Raw genomic sequence first — 22,905 nt, forward strand, 5'->3', positions numbered from 1 at the left:
GTTTATGTTGAATTGGTTATAGTTTGTTTTCTAATACATGTAAATTAGGTTCGAGTCATTAACCCTCACTTGTGCTGCTGTATATATGGAATAATTTAAAGATGATTTTGAAAGCCTGCAGAAAGAAAAAACTCTAAATAATTAAATCCATCTTCTTTCTTTTAAAGCAACTGGAAGAGAAACTGAAAGGACAGGCTGATTATGAAGAGGTTAAGAAAGAATTAAAGTAAGTGTTAAATGCTTACCATAATTTTTTCACAAACTGTAGTTTAACAATGCTTGTTAAATGAAGCCACAAATCTGTGATCTTGGAGCAATAAAGAATTCAGTCAAACCCACAAAGATGGGGAAATTAGGAATATTGGCAGAAATTGCATCTAGAACCAGTGCAACTGCTGTATCTGAGAATGCTCCTTTTTGTTGCAGCAGTATCGCAATAGCAAGTAATACATGTGTCCGTGAAGAAAAGGCACTAAAACCATCGTCCACCAAGGGTAAAGCATTTGAAAATCTGTGGTATTTTAGGTGGATGACTTTAAAAATCCCCAGCCAACAGCTGAATGTAATGTGGACCAAGAATTAAATGCAGGGCCTTTGGCCATAATACCTTTTCTATGCTTTTGCCAGCCGCTGTTCAGCACTTACATTTTAATGCTGTGCTTGTTTCACTGTATATTTTTGCTAATATATTGTGGTTTTAAACTAAAGCCACAAACAGCCTCTTCCTATTCCAAGGGGCTTTTTTAAGAGGCTTAAAAGAGCCTCATTTTAAACTCTAACAAGATAAGCTGTCAGGTTCAGAAGAGAACTTTTTTGACTGGAAATACGTTTAGTGTCATGGTTTAAATAACTGCAAGAAACGCCATCGCTTCTTTCATCATTCTGGCATTTTTGTGTGTATTTTAAGAAGCCTGAAAAAATGTTACCTTGTTTAATGAGGTATTTCAGATGGGGCTGGGAGTCATGTGCTATTGTTTACACGTCCCTGGAGAATGTAGAAAGCACGTTTGGTTTTGCAAGCCCAGGGACTGCCCAGCCCTTGGTGCTATTACATTCAAGCCATGCCGGCTGCGGTTCTGGTTCACTGCCAGCTGCAGCACACCCTGATGGAAGTATATGGTTTCAGTCAAATGAAATGAGTTGACTGTTTCTTTGGTCATTATACCTGAATATTAACTGGTCTGAAAAAAAGCATCATTCTTTTAGTGATATGGAGAAATACATCCATGTTCTCTCCTGAATTAAGGAAACTCAGCTTCAGATTTCAGCTGGTTGATGCCCTCATGCAAAGCAGTGAATGGGAATGAGGCCACAACCCCTCCATTTGCTACATGAGTTACTAAATGTGAATGTGCCGAAGCAGCAAATGAGTTTTAAATCCTATGAAACACTTTTAGATCCCTCTATTTCTGGCAATAATGCCTTTTGTTTTTTACTTTTTCTTTTTTACAACACTGACATGAGGGAAGGCAGATAAGAGGTCCAGGAGAAGCTGTGACATCGGAGTGTTCATATGGTGCTTCTGCCTGTTCCTGTTATTTCAAGATGAGCGTGCAGTGAAATAGATGGGAGGATCTCCTGCAAGTGGCCCTTCTTGGGTGCCAGTAAATTAACTCTGTTCTCCTGGCTGTTACAGCTTTTATATCCCCTAATTTGTGGGTAACAGTTTTCATCTGCTGACTTTGGAGGGACAGCCTGGGGTCCACGTACCATCCTACTGGGTGGTGTGGGGTGTTAAGACCCTCTGTGAGAGCACTGGAGATGTTTGCAGTGCTGCATTGTCACAGCAGCTCACTCACGCCACCCTCTCTGCTCCCATCTGGTCCAAAAGATGTGCCAAAATCTAAATGAGCATCTAAGAGTGACAGTCTCATCTGAAGTGAAGCTATGAAAAGTCTATTGCTGTAGATCTGGTATCCCTCATACTGAATCCTACTGTGCTGCCTGTACCCTGACCGAAAAAGAACTGCACATAACATGCAGACGCACCAAGAAAAAAGATATCTTGTCAGTAAGGAAAAAGAGAATAAACTTCTTGGTTGTTTTGGCACTGATGTGTTTTCCTTAATCCTCCCAAGGATGTTAGAGGCATTCGAGGCTGAGGGATTTCAATGTCAGCCAGCTTCTAACCTTGGAGGAACTTAAACTGGTCCGCATCAAGATCTGGATGGAAGGCTTCCTTTGTTGCTGCATTGGCTTTTGTGCCGAATGGCTTTTAAACCTTTTTTTTGCCATCTGAGAGCTCTGTGTGTCCTTTCAGTTCCCTCTTGAGTAATACAACAGTGCTAACCCTCCTGCCTGTGCAGTCGGGATCATACAATCAGAAAGTTGAGCTGTCCCAATGCACACTTTGCTTTAGAGTAAGATCTTTCAAGTTGACTTAGATGTGCAGATTCAAGTCTCAAGATCGTTCCTTTAAAAAGCAGATAACTGATCTTGAGCAGCAGAGTGAGTCGAAATCTCATGGGCAAAGATATTCCTGGAATCCAGAGGGGAAACATTTTGCTTCCTTGTATTCCTGTTTGTGACACATTGGGAGAGTCATTTTTGACATACTTAGCTTCTACATTTGAGAAAATGAACATGCTGTAGTGAATATTTCTCCAAGGGCAATTTGAGATACCATCAGCCTGGGTTTTAGTGTATTTTGGGTTCTAAGTGTGTAGGAAATTACCTGTGAAATGGCCAGAAGGCTATTCCAGGTAGCAAAGAATCTGCTTTAAGCAGGCAAAGAGGTCAGTAAGTTTCCAGCCGAGGTTTGAGTGCACATGCCTGCTCCAGGCTCACTGAAAAATGCAGCTGCTGCAAGGTTCAGGATCCTTTCTGCAGGTCCCAGCTGGCAGCAGGTACTCAGAACAAAAAATGCATTGGTAGAGCAGCCAATGCAAGTGGAGGGCACAACAGGATCAGGGCTTTAGAGCTGTACTTTTGGTGCCAAGAACCCCATATACAGACTAAATACATTTAGGCTTGCTTTGCACTTGGGACTGGTTTCAGTCTGGCTCTGTAAGCAGCACAGTAGTGGTCAGAGAACATCAGCTCTTTCAGAGCATGCAGCTTCCTTTGGTTTAGTCTCATCCCGAAGGAAGACGGTTGTATGCTCCAGGACTGCTCTGCATGGCAAACCAAAGTGCGGTAAGTGGGGATTACTGGGAGACCTGCGTCACAAGTGTGCTGCTGATCTGAGCTGAAATGAGAGAAACAGCAGGGATTTGCCAGGGGAAGTTTGCCACGTGATAATTTGCAGTAAAAAATAGGGTTTTTAAAACAATCACATGGGTCTCCTTATTGGACCATCATGAGGACATTGAAACAGGGTGCCCAGAGAAGCTGTGGCTGCCCCATCCCTGGCAGTGTTCAAGGCCAGGCTGGATGGGGCTTGAAGCAACCTGCTCTAGTGGAAGGTGTCCCACCTGTGCAGGAGGTTGGAAGGGACATTAAAGCTCATCCAGTTCCAGCCCCATTGGAAACCATTTTGTGAATCTATGATTACTACTTGCTGTGCTTTCAGGCCCCCGTTTCAGGGCGTTTTCCCTAGATGAGTCTCTGCATGTTTGTCTCCCCCAGCACCTTGGAGTCCTTGTAGACAGAGCTGTGCCTCTGAAGAGGTGTCCCAAGAAGCACTTGCTTTCAGCAGTGATTAGTAACCTGAGTAAACATGCCTGTGATGTCAGTATAATGTCAGGATCTCTAAGAGCTCAAGCCATTAATGCACAACCTCTCTCCTTGACTGGCACAATTCCATTAATAGCAGAAAAGAGGCACTTTTGCGTGTGGGTGAGCTGTTATGCCCATATAAAGCAGAGTCTTAATGCCATTACTTTATGTGTTTGTGTATTGGATGGTGGCTCTACCCCACAGTGATTTCTGCTGGGAGGAGGTGTCATTCAGTGACACCATGTGATGAAACTGATGGCCAGAGTTTTGTGATTTTATTAATAATTATATTTGTAGGAGTGCCTGTCGGAATTGACACAGTATGCAACGCATGAGGTTCTGTCTTGGAATGACTTTTTTTTCCCTTGGATTTGCTATGGCTTTGAGTGATCTTGGGTGACTCGCTGAGACCACTGATTCCCAGAGCGTCACTTCATGGACATCTAATTCTGAATTACTGCACAGATTTATAGAGGAGCTGGACGCCACATGGTCTGAGGCAGTTAATGAGTGCTGGGTGTCCAGCTGACTCCTGGTGGCATTCCAAACTAGTCCCTACATCTTAATACTGGCCTTCTGCCTTTTTTGACTCATTTTCCACATATAATACGTGATAAGACATATTCTTTCTGCCACACAAAGTTCCTGGTGCTTTATACCTGAAAAAATGCTGTATAAACACCATCTATGTCTGTTTAGGTATTTTTCTTCAACAAATGAATGTCGTCTGTGTGTGATGAGAAGCTGAAACCATTTATTGCTTCAGTCTGAGAAGTTAACGTCCTGCCTGCAGCAGGCCTATTTAAAACAATTTATTAGACAAAGCAGAGGAATAAGTTTGTATTCCTGTAAGATTGTCGTTTGCCAGATGATACAACTCTCACTGAAAGACTTTGAAGGGAGACATCGTTCAACTGCTCAGTATTTATATAAAATATTGACAATGAGACTATCAGATTCTTCTCTTAATGTACTTATAAATATTTGGATCTTTCATATTTCTTAAGAAATATTGTGCCATTTTGTCTTCCCTTTGCCACAGAACTGGGAGGTTATTAAAATGACAAACTGCCTTTTAGCCTGTAGTGTCTTGGTCGGGAGGATTATTTGTGCATATTTTCATTGCTGTGTGAGCTGGAGTTTATTATATAAAGTACTGTGACTGGGGTGGTGATTCCCCTGTTTTGTTGCTTTGCTACAACTTCTTCATTCCCTTCAAGCTTCACAGATAAATTTATATCGCTTCTGACAGCTTAAAATGTTAGATCCTTATTAACCTTTAAATTTATGCTTTAAACTGGTCTGGTGGGATTGCATATGGAATGATTTAGATGACGTTCGAGAGAATTTTCTTATCCAATAACTAGTCTGAATGGTTATTCTATATTCATTATGAGACTGGGCTACTGCAAGGAAAGTTGTTATCACTTGTAGTGTTGCTGGAGAGTGGGAAGTGATAATGTTAATGCTCATTAGTGGAGTTGTTATGAAAAGAAGAAATAGACAATAATTGTTTTTCTGCCTTCCACAGTATATTGAAATCCATGGAGTTTGCACCATCTGAAAGCTCTGGTGCGCAGGTACTGAACCTCCTTTTGTTTTCTTACTTACTTCAGCAATTCAGTTAATTAAGCAAAAATTTGTCTTGCGATTCCTTGGTGTTGGCACGGACAGTTTCCTGTGGCTGTTGAGACATATGGGTTGAGCATTGTTTTCCTGATGTTTTCTTAGGCAAAAAGCTGAACTGAACATTTTTTGCCTGTTAATTTCATTAAAGTGGTCAAGGACAGAGAATGACGTTTCGGCTATGCTGCATGGATAACCATAATGATGTGGAGTTGAGTCTTTTAAACATACTAGAGTTGTTCGACAGCTACGCTGAGATTTGCATGTTTCTTGTCCTGACAGTACGCTGAGCAAGGATTTTACCATTTTTAAGTCTTTGTTAGCCTTGAAAAGAATGCTCACCAAAGAAAACAAAGCTTTGAGTACTGAGAAAGCTCTGCTATTCCAGCAGATGAATCTTACTGAGGTTTAAAGGTTATGAATTAAATTCCTGCTTCTGAAATCCGAACTGAATATCAATAACCAGGAATTAATTTTCAATATGTTTTTTAATGATCAAGGGTTAGATATTCAGTGGAAGGTAAATCAGACACAGGTTTCTGTGAGTGATTTTGGTTTTGAACAGAGTGGTTTTGCTGAAATGCAGCATTTCAAGGCAATGCTGAACTTGGATCAGTCGACCTAGAAGAAATAATATAATCTTAACTCCTATTTTAATCAGATTAAAAGAAGCCCGCAGCTTTTAAATAGAAGGCGTGCCAGTACCATTTTAAAATAAGTAGGATTAAGAGAGTGTTCCATTACACGTTTCAAAATAATGCAGAATTGAGGGATGATTTACAATGAAAATTAAACAGTGAATCTCTTCTATGGCTCACGTAGGAGCGCTGAGTGATTCCTGCAAATATATGCATGGCGAATTCCCTAGCTGCATTCATAGCAGGGATGAGCAGTTGTTTTCTTCTTCTGAAATCCTTTTTAGTGCCTGAGTGAGACTCTTAATGCTTTTAGAAACAAACCTCCCACTTTGATTTTCTTTAGGATGCATCTAAACCGCTGGAGGTGCTGCTGCTGGAGAAGAACCGCTCCTTGCAGTCTGAGAACGCCACGCTGCGTATCACAAATAGTGACCTGAGTGGTAGGTTGACACGATTTTCAGCTATTCTGGTTGTTTCCTGTCTTGTAGAGGGAGGGAGGGGTGAGTGAGAGATGAGTGTCTGAGCTAATGCATGGCAGAAAGAGTAAGAGCCGACAAGAATACTGAATAACGTTGGATTTCTGCAGTTTTATGGGCTGGATTAGAAAATCAAACTTGGAGACCTCAGAGAGTCTTTAAAGGTTAGGGAGGAGAGGCATTACAGGATGTACCAAGTGGTAGCGTTTGAGGCTGTCTTCTGTTTTGGGAACAAATTCATCCATGGCACCAGAAGTCTCTTCCCCCACACACAATGTTAAGCAAAATGTTTGCATGTAGAACACAATAATCTTCCTGTCTGATACACTTAGATATACTACAGCAGGTCAGCTTGGTAAAACAAAATACTTTCTTCTTAGCAAAGCGTGTTTGCCGTTTAGCTTTCCTAATGTGGGCTTTTTACATCTTGTGTGCACATTTTTTAAATGGCAAGTCATGGAATTTCCAGATCCTTGAATGCTTATGGTTTTTGCAGCTGGAAGGAAGTTAAAAGTTGCCACTGGCCCTGGGATTACTGAATTCTGAAGCGGTTTATGACTTTTAACTGAGTGATCTTGGTGCATCCACCTAATGGTGATTCCTTTATTCAAATTGGTTTGTTCCAAAATGTAAATGTTTGCTGCATTTGGGTTCAGTCAGGTCCAATGAGTAATGTCTTGAATGAGAGACAACAAAGAGACTTGCTGTCTGTAACTGCATTTATTTTAAATGTATAACTGCACTTCATGTACTTGTTCTAGTTTTAATGTTTGTAAGGGGGATTCTCCAGGCTGCAACATACAAGAAAGGTGCAAACATGAAATGCATGTTGTTTGTTTTGGGGGCCTTGTTTGGCTTATTAAAATTTCAATTATGGGGAAAAAAACCCAACAACCAAATGAAAACAAACCAAAACCAAAATGAAAACAAAAATTCCATCGCCACTTCATTGGCCCTTGGAAATCTGCACTTTTTCCCTTTGCGGGGCAAACTTTGCATTTTTTTATCTTGGTTTTTCCCTCTTTGATCCCCCATAATGCATTATGTTTGACCTTCCTTGTAGGGTCAGCCAGGAGAAAAGGGAAAGACCAGCCTGAGAGTCAGCGTCCTGCAACCTTGCCGGCCTCCCCTCCTTCTCAGTTGCTCCGCAACGCGGGGGAGCAGGCTTCCAATACTAATGGTACACACCAGTTCTCACCAACGGGTTTAAGTCAAGACTTTTTCAGCTCATCCCTGGCGAGCCCCAGCTTACCCCTGGCCTCCACAGGAAAATTTGCACTAAACTCTCTCCTCCAGCGACAGCTAATGCAGTCCTTCTACTCCAAGGCAATGCAGGAAGCAGGAAGCACAAGCATGATTTTTTCAACAGGTCCTTACAGCACAAACTCCATATCTTCCCAAAGTCCATTACAACAAAGTCCGGATGTAAATGGCATGGCCCCATCTCCCAGCCAGTCAGAAAGTGCTGGGAGCATCTCTGAAGGCGAGGAGATAGACACAGCCGAAATTGCACGTCAGGTGAAAGAGCAGTTGATCAAGCACAATATTGGACAGCGGATATTTGGACATTATGTGTTGGGACTGTCGCAAGGGTCTGTGAGTGAGATACTAGCCCGGCCAAAGCCATGGAATAAACTGACTGTGAGAGGCAAGGAGCCATTTCATAAGATGAAGCAGTTCCTCTCGGACGAGCAGAACATCTTGGCTCTTCGCAGCATCCAGGGTAGACAAAGAGGTAAGCGCTCGCCGGCCGAGGGTCTCGCCCTGTTTTCCTCTTAGTTACCAATGTTAAAAACTGGAATGTTCCCTCCATGGGGCCATTTGTGTGTTGCTGCTGTTTTCACCCAAATCAGATGTCAGGTACAGAAAGTATAGCTTTCTAACTCTGCTTTTCAGCCCTCAAGCAGGTTAGTATCTTATGCTTTTTTTAGCCGCTGACTTGTGTTTGTCAGCAGGAGCAAGCAGCGGGGACGCTCATATCCCTCGCTTCCCAATAACTCCCTCTCAGAACTAAACACAGAGTGAAGAGGGTCAATAGCAACTAAGGCTATCAGCCCTCAGAAATACCTGAACATTTTTATTTGTGGTTGTTTATTGAGACCAGACTTTCGTTGTGTCTTCTGTCATTTTTTTTGTCCCAGAGTGTTTGACAGAATATCATAGGTGATGCATGAGATGAGTAATTTAAAAAGAATCCTGATTGAAGGCAGCTTTGCATATTTCAGGCAGTGATCTTAAGAAATAACATGCGTTTCATTGTGATTCATCTTAAGCAGAGACTGAGATTTACATTTAGAGAAACTGGAAAGTAAGTTGTTTACAGTCAAGAACTATTGGAAAGGACAGGCAGGGTTTTCCTAGGTTGTGTTTAATTGAAAGTGCACGCTGGTCGATTTATAATCTGTTCTTCCTTTTGATGATTGTACTTGAGGGGATTATCTGCCCATCTTTAACCTCTTCATTTTTGGTATCTCTAGACGTTTATTTATATCTGTCTAATCTCCTTTCCGAACGTAGCTGTAATCTTTATTAACCAATCAGCCAGCCTTGCTTCTTCCCAAGTAGCCAGCTCCAACCGTGCTCAGCCAGGGGCTCGAGGGGGCAAGGGCAGCTCAGAGCCTCGCGCTCAGAGACAGGCTGCCAGCTTCTCATGTCACACAGCCCATGATGTCAGAGCAACCATCCCCTGATTGTTTTGTTCTTACCAAACTTGTTTTTCAACAGAGAATCCAGGCCAGAACCTGAACAGACTATTTCAGGAAGTACCGAAACGAAGAAATGGGTCTGAAGGTACGTCACAGGCAGGTGTTTTTCTTTGCAGTCAATACCTAGGAAGTGGAGTGTGCTTTAGCTGTGTGTTTCCTTAAAACTGTGCAGTTTGATTCTGGCCTGGAATCTGATAGAAAAACAGACAGTAAGTATAAAACAAACCATGGGTTAGACAAACACTTTGCTTTTTCTAATTCTGCTGCTGCTGTACTAACGTAACCCTGTTTGGATACTTTTTCCACTCCCAACCTCTCTGCGTATGCAGATAAAAAGAGAGAAGTGATAGAAGTGGCTTTATAAAAGCATCAGATCTATTGAAATGCTCTCTTTGCTATTTTTGCGATTTTGGAGGGAGAAAGTTGCACAATTACAACATCAGTCACATACTGCTTCTGCTCTAGATTTACTTCTTTCTTCTCATAAGGCTTATGTGAACAAATACACTTCAATATGCTGTTAAATTAGTGTGATACTTCAGTATGGTGTATGAAAAAGAGAACAGGATAATAATAGAATCATGCAGGATCGGGTTGGGTTGGAAGGGACCTTATAGGTCATTTAGTGAACATAAAATAGTGAACCTTAAAATCATCATAAATGAACATCAGATCAATAAATTATCACTGAACAGGAAGTATGAACATTTTTCTTTGTTACAGATTGGTTGCAGTATTTTTCTTTTAGCAAGACGAGAGGAAGAATTAAAAACATAAACAAGTACCCCAAAATTCTGTTTGGCTCCAGACAGAAATTATCTAGCTCATTTACAAATGATAATCTCATCATGAAAAATGCAGTTAAGGGCAATAGCATTCACAGTCATAGTTTTTCCTCCTTTTCTTCCCCTTAGTGGTTAAATAAAACCAAAACCAAACCACCAAGTAGTGGCTCTTAGCTGGAGAGTACTTCAAATGGTATCTGCATTTAAATGACTGTTTTTCTTAATGTATTAACCTCTGGAAAGTTAAAAATTATTTTTATCTAGTTCTGTTTTAATTCTGTTTTGGGCTGACTGTGTACTCCTCCTCCTTTGCCTAGCACCTGATGCAGTTTTTAAATTGATTCCTGATCTTATGTTTTTAGTGTTCTTCCTTTCCCCTCTGGTTCTTTTCCATTCTGTTTCCTCTTCCCCTCCAAAAAAAAAAAAGGAAAAGGATAAAATAGACCCAGGACAGCTGGAGAAGGACTTTATGACCACCTAGTTCTTCCTCTGGTGATGTCAGTGTTCTCATTGCTCCAGTGCAGCTAGTGGGCAGGCTTTTGCACCACAAGGATATTTTTCTTTTATTAAGTATCTTCTTGGTGTTGTAAATGTTGGTAAAGGTCCCGTGTAAACTGTTGTCAGGTCATGCTGGTGGTATATCAGTATATACTGTCTGTCTTTGTGTTAAAAACAACCAACCAAGCAAATAGAGGTTTTCCCAGAGTCATTAAGTTTTGTTTTCGTCTTCAGGTAATATAACCACAAGAATCCGAACCACAGAGACTGGCTCTGATGAAGCCATCAAATCCATTCTCGAACAAGCCAAAAGGGAGCTGCAAGTACAGAAAACAGGTACGGTCTCATTGTGTCTCTTACTCCTTTTATTTCAGAATTTAATTAAAACAATTACCAGGAGCTTTCTGGTCAGTTAATTATATTCTTAAAACCCTGAATGTAGGTTTGAAGAGCTGCTTTTCTTTTTTTAATTATTTGGTGGAGTTGCTTCTGTCTCTAAGACAACCTAAGTTAAGGTACACGTGTCATGGCTTGGCAAGGTCTCTGCTCAACACTCTGCTCTGCCCCGCTGCTGGGGGAGCAACTCTAAGATTCCTGAACACCTTTTCCCACATGCAGAGCTCTGCCTTCCCTACACCCCTCCAGACCTGCAGGCAGTCACCCTGCAGGACGTACCTACAAAATCCTTCCTGCTAGCAGTTTGCTCCTTGGAAAGGGAATGGCTCCTGCTTTCTCTTCTCTTCTATCTAACTCAGGCACCAGGGACACAACTGCATGGAAGAGGGAACTGAATGGATTTGTCGGGGTGAGGGTCACAATCTAGCCCGCAATTATCAGTCACTTAGTACCATCATACTGTGGCCATCATGTACTAAAATTAGAGTACAGGCAAACTCAGTTCTAACTTTTATATGACTGTGGTTTTGGTTCCAGAATGTGTTCAGTGAATGAACTGGCAAATCCAAAAAGCATTTCCTTTCCCAAAAACATCATTAGTTTAACATCTTAGCTCTAGATAAGTTTAATTTCTCATTGTATGCTGTCATGTAGTTAACATGTAGTAGACTATACCCCTCCCAACTTTAAAACAGTTTCCAGTACTGCTAATGCTGGAGTAGAAAGTACTGTGCAATCCTTTGGTTTGTTTTTTTAAATACTGATTTACAGTTTTGGATAGTTGTCTCTTAAATGAAAACTAAGCTAATCTCATTGCAAAATATAAAAGACACTTAATATATGATTTAATGAATATGACTTTATACAAGTAATGATAACAGAGAGAAAAATACGGGCTGTGTGCAGGAAACTGCAAGCACATTGTTCCAGTAGCATGTTTCATCAGAGAATGTCAGACTTCCTTTCAAATATTAATTCAGCCTCAAAACTCCCAATGAAAGCAGTAGATAAAACAGAAGAGAGAGTCCCACTGTCTTTTTTTCCCCATTTCTTAGCTTTTTTAATGTATTTTATAGTGTGTGACAGGAAGGAATGTAGGGAGGCGAATTTGGAAATGTATTCAGACAAGCCATAATATTACTAGAATAACATGCAGTGTGTTTCAAATCTTACTTCACTTGGAGGCCAGCGTATGGGTTCCCTCTTGAAGCTTAGTGCTTCACTTTCCCCATTCATTGTAGAGTAGCTTTCAGAGGAATTGGTTTTCAAGCGCTGGGGACCTCAGCAGAGACTAACTTAAATGGAAACAGATGCCATTGCTCTGCTCATCCCCAACTGCTGCAGCACAGCCCCACGGGTCCTAGTTCACCACTGAAATACTGCTTTTAGGTGTTATCTCATCTGAAAGAGCCCGGGGCTCCATTCTAGGGCTTCACATAAGGCAAAGAGTGATGGGCAGGCGTCAGCCTGATTTTTGTAGAGCTGTTTATTTCAGTGGCTGGGACCATGGAATGAGAAAACAGGAAGCAGGAGCATATCTAGCTTGTCCAATGAAATAACGAAGTCTCTTAGTAAAGTTTGTGCTTTGTTGTAACTTGTGTGTTATATTTTTGGGGTATAAAGGGCTCACCTTATTTATCTAGTAAGAGGGTATTAATAGTCCGTCCAGGTGAATGCAGCTGTGTTCAGTTTTGAGTGAGTGTTATGATTCCTTTGTGGAGATAGAGAGAAGTGAAAGGTTAAATAACTTTGCAAACAGAACCGTGACATGTTATTGACCACTTGGGGGAGGGGAGGAAGAGCTGAAGGCTTGATTTTCAAAGGCATTTGTTTGAAAATGTTTTCAATGGTGGAAAACATGCAAGTGGTACCAGACATCTGCAGCTGAGGCCCTGCCTGCACAAGTCCAGCACTTTGGCAACTATCAAAATTTTCCAGTGAAGAACTTTGGAAATCTTACCTTGTTTTGATAAAGTACAAATCTTTGCTTAGTGAAAACTCCTTCTTCCCATCCAGAAATGTATTGCAGCCCTTTTTTCTGACAGGGAAATATTAACAGTAGCACGTGTTGAATATAAAGCATATTCCTGTGTTGCATTTAGTCTTTTGGTTGTTTTTCATAGCTGAGCCGGCTCAGCCGCCTTCTGCATCTAGCAGTGGCAATTCTGATGATGCTATTCGATCCATTCTGCAACAAGCCCGACGTGAAATGGAGGCACAGCAGGCTGCCCTTGAACCTGCCTTAAAACCACCACCTTTATCTCAAGCTGACATTTCTATCCTGTCCCCCAAACTAGTATCTACACCTGCAATGTCTTCGGTTTCCAGCTATTCTCCTTTGGCCATATCCCTGAAGAAACATTCATCTGTCACTGATTCCAGTATCTCTGCGTTGCAGAACCTCTCTGGGCTCAAAAAGGAGCCTCAGGAGGCACCTGTTTTAGAGCTTCATGGAGTAAGTGATTCTGCCCAGGGTATGTTGAGGCATGTTAAAAATGAGTTGGGACGTGGTGGTGTTTGGAAGGACCATTGGTGGAATACTGTGCAGCATGAGAGAAGAAATACAGCTCTTCCCGAAGACATAAAAGTTGAGGAAGCCAGTGGTGGAAAAGAAAAGGTCAGCAATCAGACTAGGCCAGATCGTAGCCAGCTCCAAGGACCATCTTCTTCAGAGTATTGGAAAGAGTGGCCAAACGCTGAATCTCCGTACTCGCAGAGTTCTGAATTGAGCATGACTGGGGCGAGTCGCAGTGAGACACCACAGAATAGCCCCCTCCCTTCATCCCCTATCGTGTCTTTGTCAAAGCCATCCAAACCTTCAGTTCCTCCACTGACACCCGAGCAGTATGAGATTTATATGTACCAGGAAGTGGATACGATAGAGCTAACGCGGCAGGTCAAAGAAAAGCTAGCAAAGAATGGCATCTGCCAAAGGATCTTTGGGGAAAAGGTAAAGAAGTGGTTCTCTCTTGTTACCCCAGTGTTGTGAGCGCGCGTTCTGCTTCTCATGTCGGTGTGGAGCTCAGGAGGATACACTGTGTGTCTGATGGAAAAATGCTTTTGCTTCGTATGTTAAGTGTTTTACACAAAGATTGGCTTCAGCCACTTGTAATTAGAAATGGGGCCCCCGAGTTTAGAAATCCTGAAAGCTGAAGCAAACGTTACTGAGACTCAATATTTCATGCTTAAAGTAATGAATTTGTGGAATATTTGAGTAATACCATTGTCATGACTGGAGAGTCTTAAATTTGTTATAAGTGAAGATTATGGACACAAGAGCATTTTTCCTTTTTTAATATTTGGAAATGTGCACAAGGGTATTTAAACAAACACACGGAAAATCCCCTACCTCTCCTTAGTCTGAAGTCAGGAATTCACAGTCATTTCTTATAGCTGGTGCTTGGGATCTTAGTGTGTTTTGAGATGTTTTTAAGCAATGTTTGATTACAGATATGCAATGCACGATAAGGCTGTCTGAAGTTCTCACGCTGTGGGCCCTAAGCATTGAACACGTGGGATTTCAGGAGGGTCCCCAACCACCAGAAAACACCTCCCAGGCTGTAAGAAGCAGAGGACATCTGGTGTTTCTTCTTCCTATGAAGAATTGAATCAAATATAATAGTCTAATAGGAGCTGGCATCGTGCTATTACCTTTTCACTAAGATGTAAAATGAAAAGCCTGACCTCTTGGGGTCATTAAAGATCCCGTGGCAGCTTTCATTACGTATGATTTTTAACTCCTGTACCTGTGCTGAATTCCAGGCAGGTAATTGCATTCTGTCTGTCAGAAATTCCCTCTTTGCTGCAGTCGGCTGTGTTCTTAAATATTTACTTAGTGGAGCAGCCGCTGCTGCAGGTGAAAACACACATCGTTATAATTCAGCCCCCAAAAAATCAACCAAATATAGGCCTAGTCTCAAAAGTCCCAATTATTTTTGTTTGAGAACAAAATACATGCCAATCATTCCCTGTTTTATCTGCCTGTGTGTGCCTGGACTCTGTGTTTTTCCTGTTAAAACTGATGAAACTATCTGACACAAAATATGAAAAGCATGCAAATCTCGCACCATCCTTTTGCTGTTTGTGCTGCCACTCCATTCCTGCAGGAAAAAAAGCCGTGCTCCAGCAGGAAACCACGGCAGGAGAAAAGCGTTTCCATCCAAATACCCACAGAGGTCATTTTGCAGTTTTACTCATTGTCCAGATAAAAGCGATTTGAGCAATACAGCAGCGAAGGAAAACCAAAGTGACTTAAATTACTCCTCCTTCCACATCAAATGTGTTAACGTGCCGTTGTTGGTTGCTTCACTTCAGGTATTGGGGCTGTCCCAAGGAAGTGTCAGTGACATGCTCTCCAGGCCAAAGCCATGGAGTAAATTGACCCAAAAAGGCCGAGAACCATTTATTCGTATGCAGCTCTGGTTGAATGGTGAGCTGGGACAGTGTGTCCTGCCTGCACAAGGGCAGCAACAAGGACAAGGTAATTAAAATTCCACTCTGTTGTTTGAGTTGAGGAGGAGGAGATCTTTATTTTATTTTTTTCTTTTCCTTTTTAAACTTGCAGTGAGTGACACTTGCACCCAGTGCTAGGCCAGGCAGTACTGGAAGTGGCAGCGTCCACCCTTGCAGCCCAGCCAGTTCCCGGGGAATGCACTGGGAGTGTTTATGAACGAAACACTCATTTATGCATAATTGATAAGCAGCAGTTATCAAGTTCCTAATTAGGATGATATTAGCTAGGCATGAATATGATACATTAATTCAAACAATTTTGGCCAAAGAGCTGGAAAATCTTGTGCGCTGTTTTCTAGGGTTGCAGAGGGGATTTTTATTGTTCCTAGGAGAATATCGGTTGCTTTCTCAGGAGGTGAGCTAGAAGAACTAAGCTTTAAAGGGGGAATGCTGCATTGCAATTACACTTTTATTGTGGCTCTCCTCTTACTCTAGTACCTATTGATACAGAAAGGCCAGACTAGAGTTTGGCCTCGGTTGTACCCTTATAATGCCACTGACTTAAATGAGCAGCGTGCCCTTGCCGAGATCAGCACTTTGCGATTTGTTGAGCCTGCTTACTGTTTAGTTTGTGGTTTGGCATCTCCTTTTATTGTTCCCTGATTTTCCTCTCCTCTCTTATCTAGTCCTTCACTCTGTGACATCATTACAGGATTCCCTACAGCAGGGATGTGCAAGCTCAGGTAATCAGCTGGTTTCAATGATTTGCTCTGAAATAATTCTCTGTGCTTTTGTTACGTTTCTTTTGCTTTGATGCCGAGAGGTTGCTCGTGTTGTGTTGTATCATACAGGAGTCCCTTCAATTTTTTTATTAAGCCACTTAATTCCTCGTTCTCTCCTTGTTGCTATGGCAGATGTAGGGAGTACACGTATTTAGCTGCATATATTAGGTAAAGAGACTCTCTCTGATCTTAGAGATCATTGGCTCTGTAGGGTTTCTTTTACCATAGTTCAGCTTATCAATTTGACATGTGACAATGGCTGTAAAACAAGCCTTTTCGTTTGTAATGTGATCTACATATTCCAGCTGCCTCACTCACACTGGCTTATTTTTTGTTCCCCCACTTCCCTTTGCATAAAACCTGCTTTGTTAATTTGAAGGTGGGGGAGAAGACCACGTTGTGCCTTTCTGTTTCAAGCTTCCCTAAATATTCCAAACCGACCTTTTTTTTTCCTCCCTCTCCTTTCTGTTTGCAAAAAAGCAGATGCAGCAAAGATGAGTGTCAAAGAGAAGTGAGTCGCTCAAGATAGCCACAGTATAGGAAGGAGACTGGAACAGAACAGCTGTGTTCCTGCTGTTAGATACCAAACTCTACCCACACAGACGTTTTACCAGTGATACGCTTAACTGGTGTAAACCACTCGGGCTGTTTTGTGCTTTAGAAAAATACTTGTGCCCTGCTCTGTACTTGCACCCATGCCCTGTATTGGAAAACTATTGCATTCCAGCATACACACAAGGATGGGTTGTGCTCCTTTTCTACCTTTCTGCCATTCTGAAACACTCTTTTTTCTGGCATTTGCTGGGTTTATTCTGAACATCCCAACCAAACTGCTTTTTTCTCTCTACCAAGAAACTATTTCAGATGCTAAAAGATTTTGCTACAAGACAATCCGTGATGGCATTCAGTCCACGTTTTTCTTAAGAAGAACAGTTGAAAATAGATAAAAGCAAAAAAAAAATGCCCCTGGTAAAAACAAGCCATGAAAACAACCAAAATGGGCAAAAATTATTTGCAATCATAGGGCTATTGTTACTTACAGCCAAGCATTTAGTGAACATGAACATTTCCTGCAACGTTTTAGACGTTGCTGTTCATGAAAAGCGTGCCATTGACTGCTTTTCTGTAGCATTAATACTATGCAAGAGTAACTGTTACAGTTATAAACGCCTAAGACAGCATGGAAAATATGAGTAATTAATTGTAGCCATTTTAAGAGGAATCTGAAATCAGAGGAGCTGGGAAAAGGCTGCATTGTTATTGCTAATCATCATATTTATGACTAACTGTAATTATAAAAGATTGAAAGACAAGCCCATAGGATTAGAATCCAACCACCTTATGGATTCCCAGGAGGATCGCTGGTAGCTGAAAGTGATTTCCTTCAGGAAGTTCAGTTTTGCTGCTGTGATATTTTGCTCCCCTCCCACACTCCCAATCTTGTTTGTCAGTTCCTGCCCTTGAGCTAATATTTTGTGAGGCGACACGTTCCTATTAGCTAATAAAATCATATTATTGATGATCGCCTCCTTCTTTCCTTAAAGCAGACAAACTAATGAGAAAAGGGGCTCGTGCCCTCTTCTTCCTCTTCCAGTGCTTAAAAACAAAATTGTTGTACAATTGTTCTTTTCTTGGTGCCTTCCTCTGTATAAAGGAATAAGGAAGGTTGTGACACCCCGCAGAACAAAAGAGCGAAACCAAGTGATTTGAATGAGGAAGGGCAGTTTGGTAATTTTCTTTTATTAGCTCTTCTGTAATTAAAAGCACAGCAAACAGTTTAGAAAAGGTAATAAGAATTATGCATTTGTGAAGGATCCTCCACTGCAGGGCAGGCAAAAAAAAAAGACAGTTCCCATTTTCTGCTCTTCTGAGACATTTCTCAGGAAAATCCAGGCAGAAAAGGTTGCATATTGTTGTTTTAAAGCAGAAATTAATCAGAACAATTTTGAAACGAGAAAAGGTTTGGAGCCTTTTCCATGTAATATAATTGGCTTGGAACTTGTTGAATGCATGAAGGGGAAGAAGTGAAATTAAACTAATACATTCAGTGGCTCCTGAGTGCTTTGCCAAGAAGGTCTTCAGCAAGCAGAGTGTCAACACACATAGTAACGTCTCAAACTTTTATTAGCTGTGAGTATTTTCATTACTGTTTGGCACTATTCTATCAAACCAGCAAGATTTTCTGGATTTCTGACCCAGCTAGTTACACTTCTAGATCATAAGGCTTTGATTAACACCTCGTTCATGAAAATGTGTTCTTTTGTCTGGTAATTTTCCATTGTCACACGTGGACAGTTGGACCCATTACTCTTTTCTGTGTGGGAATGAACGGGTAAGCGTTAGATAGATCTTGATATAGATAGAGATTGAGGTAGCAGAGAGAAGCCAGGCTTGGTTTTCTTCTTTGAAAGCTGTATTTATGGGTTTTGAAAAAACACTATACCAAATTACAACCAGATAAATATCTGTATTTTCTGCCTGTGACCTTTCATCAAGGCTTGGGTGATTTTGTGCAAGTTTCAGTGAACTTGTTTTACACAGAAATGGTGTCTGTACCCTCGGTGGTCAAAAATAGTATCCCTGTGCCTTTCTGAAGATTTTTTCCTGTGTATTTCTTTCCACCTAACTGCTCTAATGCCCTTGGGTAAATCTGCCTTTTTAATGATTTATGTGTCAAAAGCACGGACCAAATCACATGGAACAAAAAGTTGAATTAGTGTCACCCAACTGCATCAGCATTTTTTCGTGATGAATTTGGCCCTTATTTAGTTGCATTGCTGCTGATCAGAGCTGGGTTGGCTTTGGACAGTCGCCACGTGCCAGAGGAAGGGGTTTGTGCTGGGGTATTTTTCTAAATACTTGTACTGTGTCTAGCTTTTACCAGCCTGTTTTATTTTGGGTTCTTAAGTCTTTACTGAGCATCTATATGACATCAAGACAAAGTTTCAGGTTTTGCTGCTGTTGATTCCATAGCTGCTCCCAGGAAAGCTGAATTTTTATTCACTTTTGTATTTATCCTCTGTGAAGGACATACACTCTCTATATACTACATTAAAGACTTGCAAATACTCAGTGGGAAAAAGACGTGCCTTTTTGGTCTGTGTTTCTGTAAGGGTCGTCTTATGACCTAATGTGGAAATCTTCATTTGCCGATACAGCTGCGGGTGATCTCAGGGGATTTTGAATTTCCCTTTTGTTTGTCTTCCTTTCTGGGTATCATCCATCATTCCTAACCTCATGCTGCTTAGCAATAGTAACACTCATGGGAGTTGAAGAAAGGATTATAGCAGCATAAAATGGGGAGCTAATTAGAGCTTGTTTCAAAATCAGAATCTAGCTTGAGATAATTGCATATTATCTCGTGATTTAAAAACCCAAGATCTACTGTATTTAGATCAACTAAAATATGCATAAAAGCTTTCTTTTCAAAATAAAACATTTGTAACAACAGGGAGATTACTTCTTATCATCCCTTGGGAATGAAAATCTGAAAAAAAAAATCTGAATGCAATCTGTGATTTACTGTATTTAGGATATTAGCAGCCATAGTGTGGAATGATGACAAACCCACGTATCCATTATATTTGTATTTATGTAATACATATTTCTGTAATATTTTGGAGTACAGAATCTGCTGAGCAGGCAGGTAGTTAACTGTGTGCTGGGTAGATCTTCCCATTTACCAAATAACAGAAGGGTGCTGTCACTTTGGCTACTCGGAGAGAAACAAAGTGGGAAGAGAGTGTATTTAAGGCTTGCAGTCCATATTTAGGATTACCATCCTAATGCGCTGATGGGAAGAGCTTGCTAGCCACAGGGTGGCAATGGAGAAGCTCTTACCCCCTCATTGCTCCGTGGGTCATGGTTTTATTGTACTGGTTTGTTTTGGATGGGCAGAGCTGTCTGAGATGGTGCTTCAGAGTCCAGAGCATGACAGACAGGGATTAACATTTGGAAAGCCAAATCCTTAGTGCTTGAGATCGCACAAGTGATCGGTCCCATGATACTGACAGATCTTCCCAAATTTGAGCTATTTTTCATTGTTGAATCAAGAAGAAGAGAGAGATTGTTTTGCAGTCCTTGGCTGGCATTCCAGGTTAATACAGTTGAATGACATGAAATGTTTGTGGTTAATGTAGTCTGTAAAATGAAAGAGAAGGGAAATCAAAAAGGGCTTTTCATAGCAGAGTAGTGGGACTGCACCTTCCTTGCATAGATGGTTTATGTTTGATGACCAATTTTTGAGTCTTTGCATTTGGTTGAGAAGGTTGTTTCCTTTTGTGCTGGGTGCAAGCGCATGTTCAAAGTTTGGAGCTGAACAACTAAGCCAGCCAAGCAGTTACCTTCATGCTAACCCTGAAGCACATTGGCGCACATCGGTGAAGCTTCCACATTCTTTCTGTGTGGCTGGAAATTGCAGCTCTGGAGCAGTTGGCCGTGGCTGTCTTGATTTCAAACCATAGGATATCAGTTGGCTCCTCGTAAGGGCAGCTGTTGTAGTCTGTCTGTAATGCGTGTGATCATATTCTGTGCCATTTCCCTGACATTTGGACCATGAAAACCTTCCTGGCAGCCTTTCTGGTATCAATAAAGCTGGGAGAATTGCCATCAAGGCACCTTACTGGGACCTGGGAATGCGGCGTGAAGTCAGTGTTTCAAGTTCATTCTTAACATAATGTTGGCTATCATTGCTAGCCATCATCTGGTCATTCCTGCCTCTTGCCTAGCTCTGTCCTCCCCAGGCTGTCTTGCATGGCCATAGTCCTTTGTCCATCAGTGATGCTTAGCAAATAGTATTTGTAGAGAAATTCCTGCCCTAGTTATATTCCTTTCTGTCCATTGAACCAGCCAGTGATTAAACTTGCAGACGATGACTCCATCCTTATTGTGGTCATAGCTTTACTACTCTAAAAGTGCTAAAGTAAAATACATAATCATAGAGTGAACACTTCTCTAGGCAGATAGCCCTTGCAGCTGACTTACAATGACAAAGCACCGACACACTTCTTATGTTAATGTGGCAAAGAGGAGACTCATGCTGGATTCTGAAGACAAATTTAATTCACTCTGAAGTGTGGTTATGGGTTCATAACACTCATTTTGGAGGAGTTACCCAGACAGGTTGCAGCTATGCTTTATTTCTGTGGTTAATTTGGGAATGCGGGTCCTTTACACTCCCCTTTGGTGTGCAGGGAAAGATGTCCACGCAAGGAGCTCATGTACAGCTCTGCTGTAGTGTTTAGCCAGGCACACTAATGCCTCATTTTCAAAGTCTTCATTTTTAAAAGTTAGAATTAATGAGTGAATATATTTTTTAAGCTGTATGAAAAAAGAAACTTTCCTGACCATTATTACTGGTGTGCTTCTTAGGTAGTTTATAGGAGTACCAGTTAGCTTAATAGTTGCTGAAAAGTGGGTGTAGTTCGTGAGTACGTGCTTCCACTGTAGCTTCAGCATCAATCTGAGCGTGTAACTTCTCGCACTCTCTTCAGGCTTTGTTTAAAAGAATATGAATATTAGATCTCTGTAAATTCCACTCTTCATCGTTTTATTACTTTTTTCTTCATTTCATTAGTTACCAGCATTTTCTTTTCCCTCCTTTTGGACATCTGGAGTTGTGCAGCCTCCTTTGAGTAGGGGGGGACCCACATTACCTCTCCTCCCTGCTTCCCAGCATGGAGGGCTTCTCCTGCCAGCTGCCAAGCACGGAGGAGCTGGGTGGAAAATGATGAGCTGATATGTTGGAAAGCCAAATACAAAAATAACTGGAGCAGCACTGAAACACGAGCGAGGCTGTGGCAGTCGTGCTGGGGGGTCAGGAGCCAGGGTGATGGCCGGGATATGTCCCCTGTGGGCTGGCAGCTGCAGAAGAGGTTGGGAAGGCTCTTCTCTGAAGGGAGTGGATATGTTTCTGTTGGTGATAGGAGGCTCTGGCAGCTGGCAGAAGCTCACGTTGGTCTTCTGGTTGCTTGTGGGAAAAGGAGGGGGCAGCAGGTCCAGCCCCCGTGGCCACGTGGCTGTCACCAGTGGGATGGAAGTAGCCATCGTGCCCTCAGGTGTCCCCCACAACAGCCCAACCACTGCTCAGCAAATGACAAAACAAAATGCTCCTCCACTGGATGAAAATTACCTTGCTTTCAATCCAAAGAACGGATAATGGGCTATTTTCCTCCCAAAGTACAGGAAAAAAGGCGTGTTAGTACCAAACGTGTGGGTTGTTATTCCCATCTCATAATGGGGATGGAGCTGCAAGGCAGCTGCCTTCTCCACCAAGCAGCTTGGAAACAGGGGGATAAACAGCCTGTTAAACTCTTAACAACAAAATCCCGTTTATAGAGTTACGTATTACTTGATAGTAAATCATTCCCAAGAAGAAAAAACAGAAAATTACCAGAAAATTAATATCTTCTGAGTTTCCTTCTAGCCTGTCCTTTGCATTAGGGGGTGAGAAAAACTGATGACTTTGTCTCACCTAATTTGATGGGTATTGGAGGTTTTTAAATTTGCCAGAAGCCATCCAGAGAAACAGCAAATGAAAGAATCCAGTGATTATTTTAAATCTGATGAGAAACACAACTTGCATTGAAAACAAAACAAAGTGGATTTGAGATCAAATTTAAATAGAAAATTTAAATAGACAATAGAAAAATATCCAATTTAAAAGAACTAATGAGAGGAGAAAGTATAATGACAACAAGAAATGTAAAATAGGCCTGGTAGTACATGGCTTTAAACTGACAGAGTGTAAATTTGTATTAGATCTTAGGCAGAAGCTCTTCCCTGTGAGGGTGCTGAGGCGCTGGCACAGGGTGCCCAGAGAAGCTGTGGCTGCCCCATCCCTGGCAGTGTTCAAGGCCAGGTTGGACACAGGGGCTTGGAGCAACCTGCTC

General features: G+C 41.6%; 1 protein-coding gene across 8 annotated transcripts in view; it reads left to right on the top strand.

Moving 5' to 3' along the window:
• CUX1 (cut like homeobox 1) overlaps positions 1–22,905 on the top strand; it is a 273,385-nt gene that overhangs the window by 192,122 nt on the left and 58,358 nt on the right. For 2 of the 8 annotated variants that reach the window (XM_030472165.2, XM_030472172.1), the window contains exons 12-20: positions 168–226; positions 5,189–5,237; positions 6,265–6,361; positions 7,461–8,132; positions 9,122–9,187; positions 10,620–10,721; positions 12,905–13,731; positions 15,096–15,261; positions 15,920–15,976. In XM_030472165.2, the coding sequence (XP_030328025.1) occupies positions 168–226; positions 5,189–5,237; positions 6,265–6,361; positions 7,461–8,132; positions 9,122–9,187; positions 10,620–10,721; positions 12,905–13,731; positions 15,096–15,261; positions 15,920–15,976 (2,095 nt within the window). The remainder of the gene's footprint in view (positions 1–167; positions 227–5,188; positions 5,238–6,264; positions 6,362–7,460; positions 8,133–9,121; positions 9,188–10,619; positions 10,722–12,904; positions 13,732–15,095; positions 15,262–15,919; positions 15,977–22,905) is intronic. The other 6 variants (XM_030472169.2, XM_030472166.2, XM_030472168.2 and 3 more) reach the window with 6 other exon arrangements.

This window comes from Strigops habroptila (genome assembly GCF_004027225.2).
Source record: "Strigops habroptila isolate Jane chromosome 13 unlocalized genomic scaffold, bStrHab1.2.pri S16, whole genome shotgun sequence".
In the NCBI taxonomy this organism is placed as follows: domain Eukaryota; kingdom Metazoa; phylum Chordata; class Aves; order Psittaciformes; family Psittacidae; genus Strigops; species Strigops habroptila.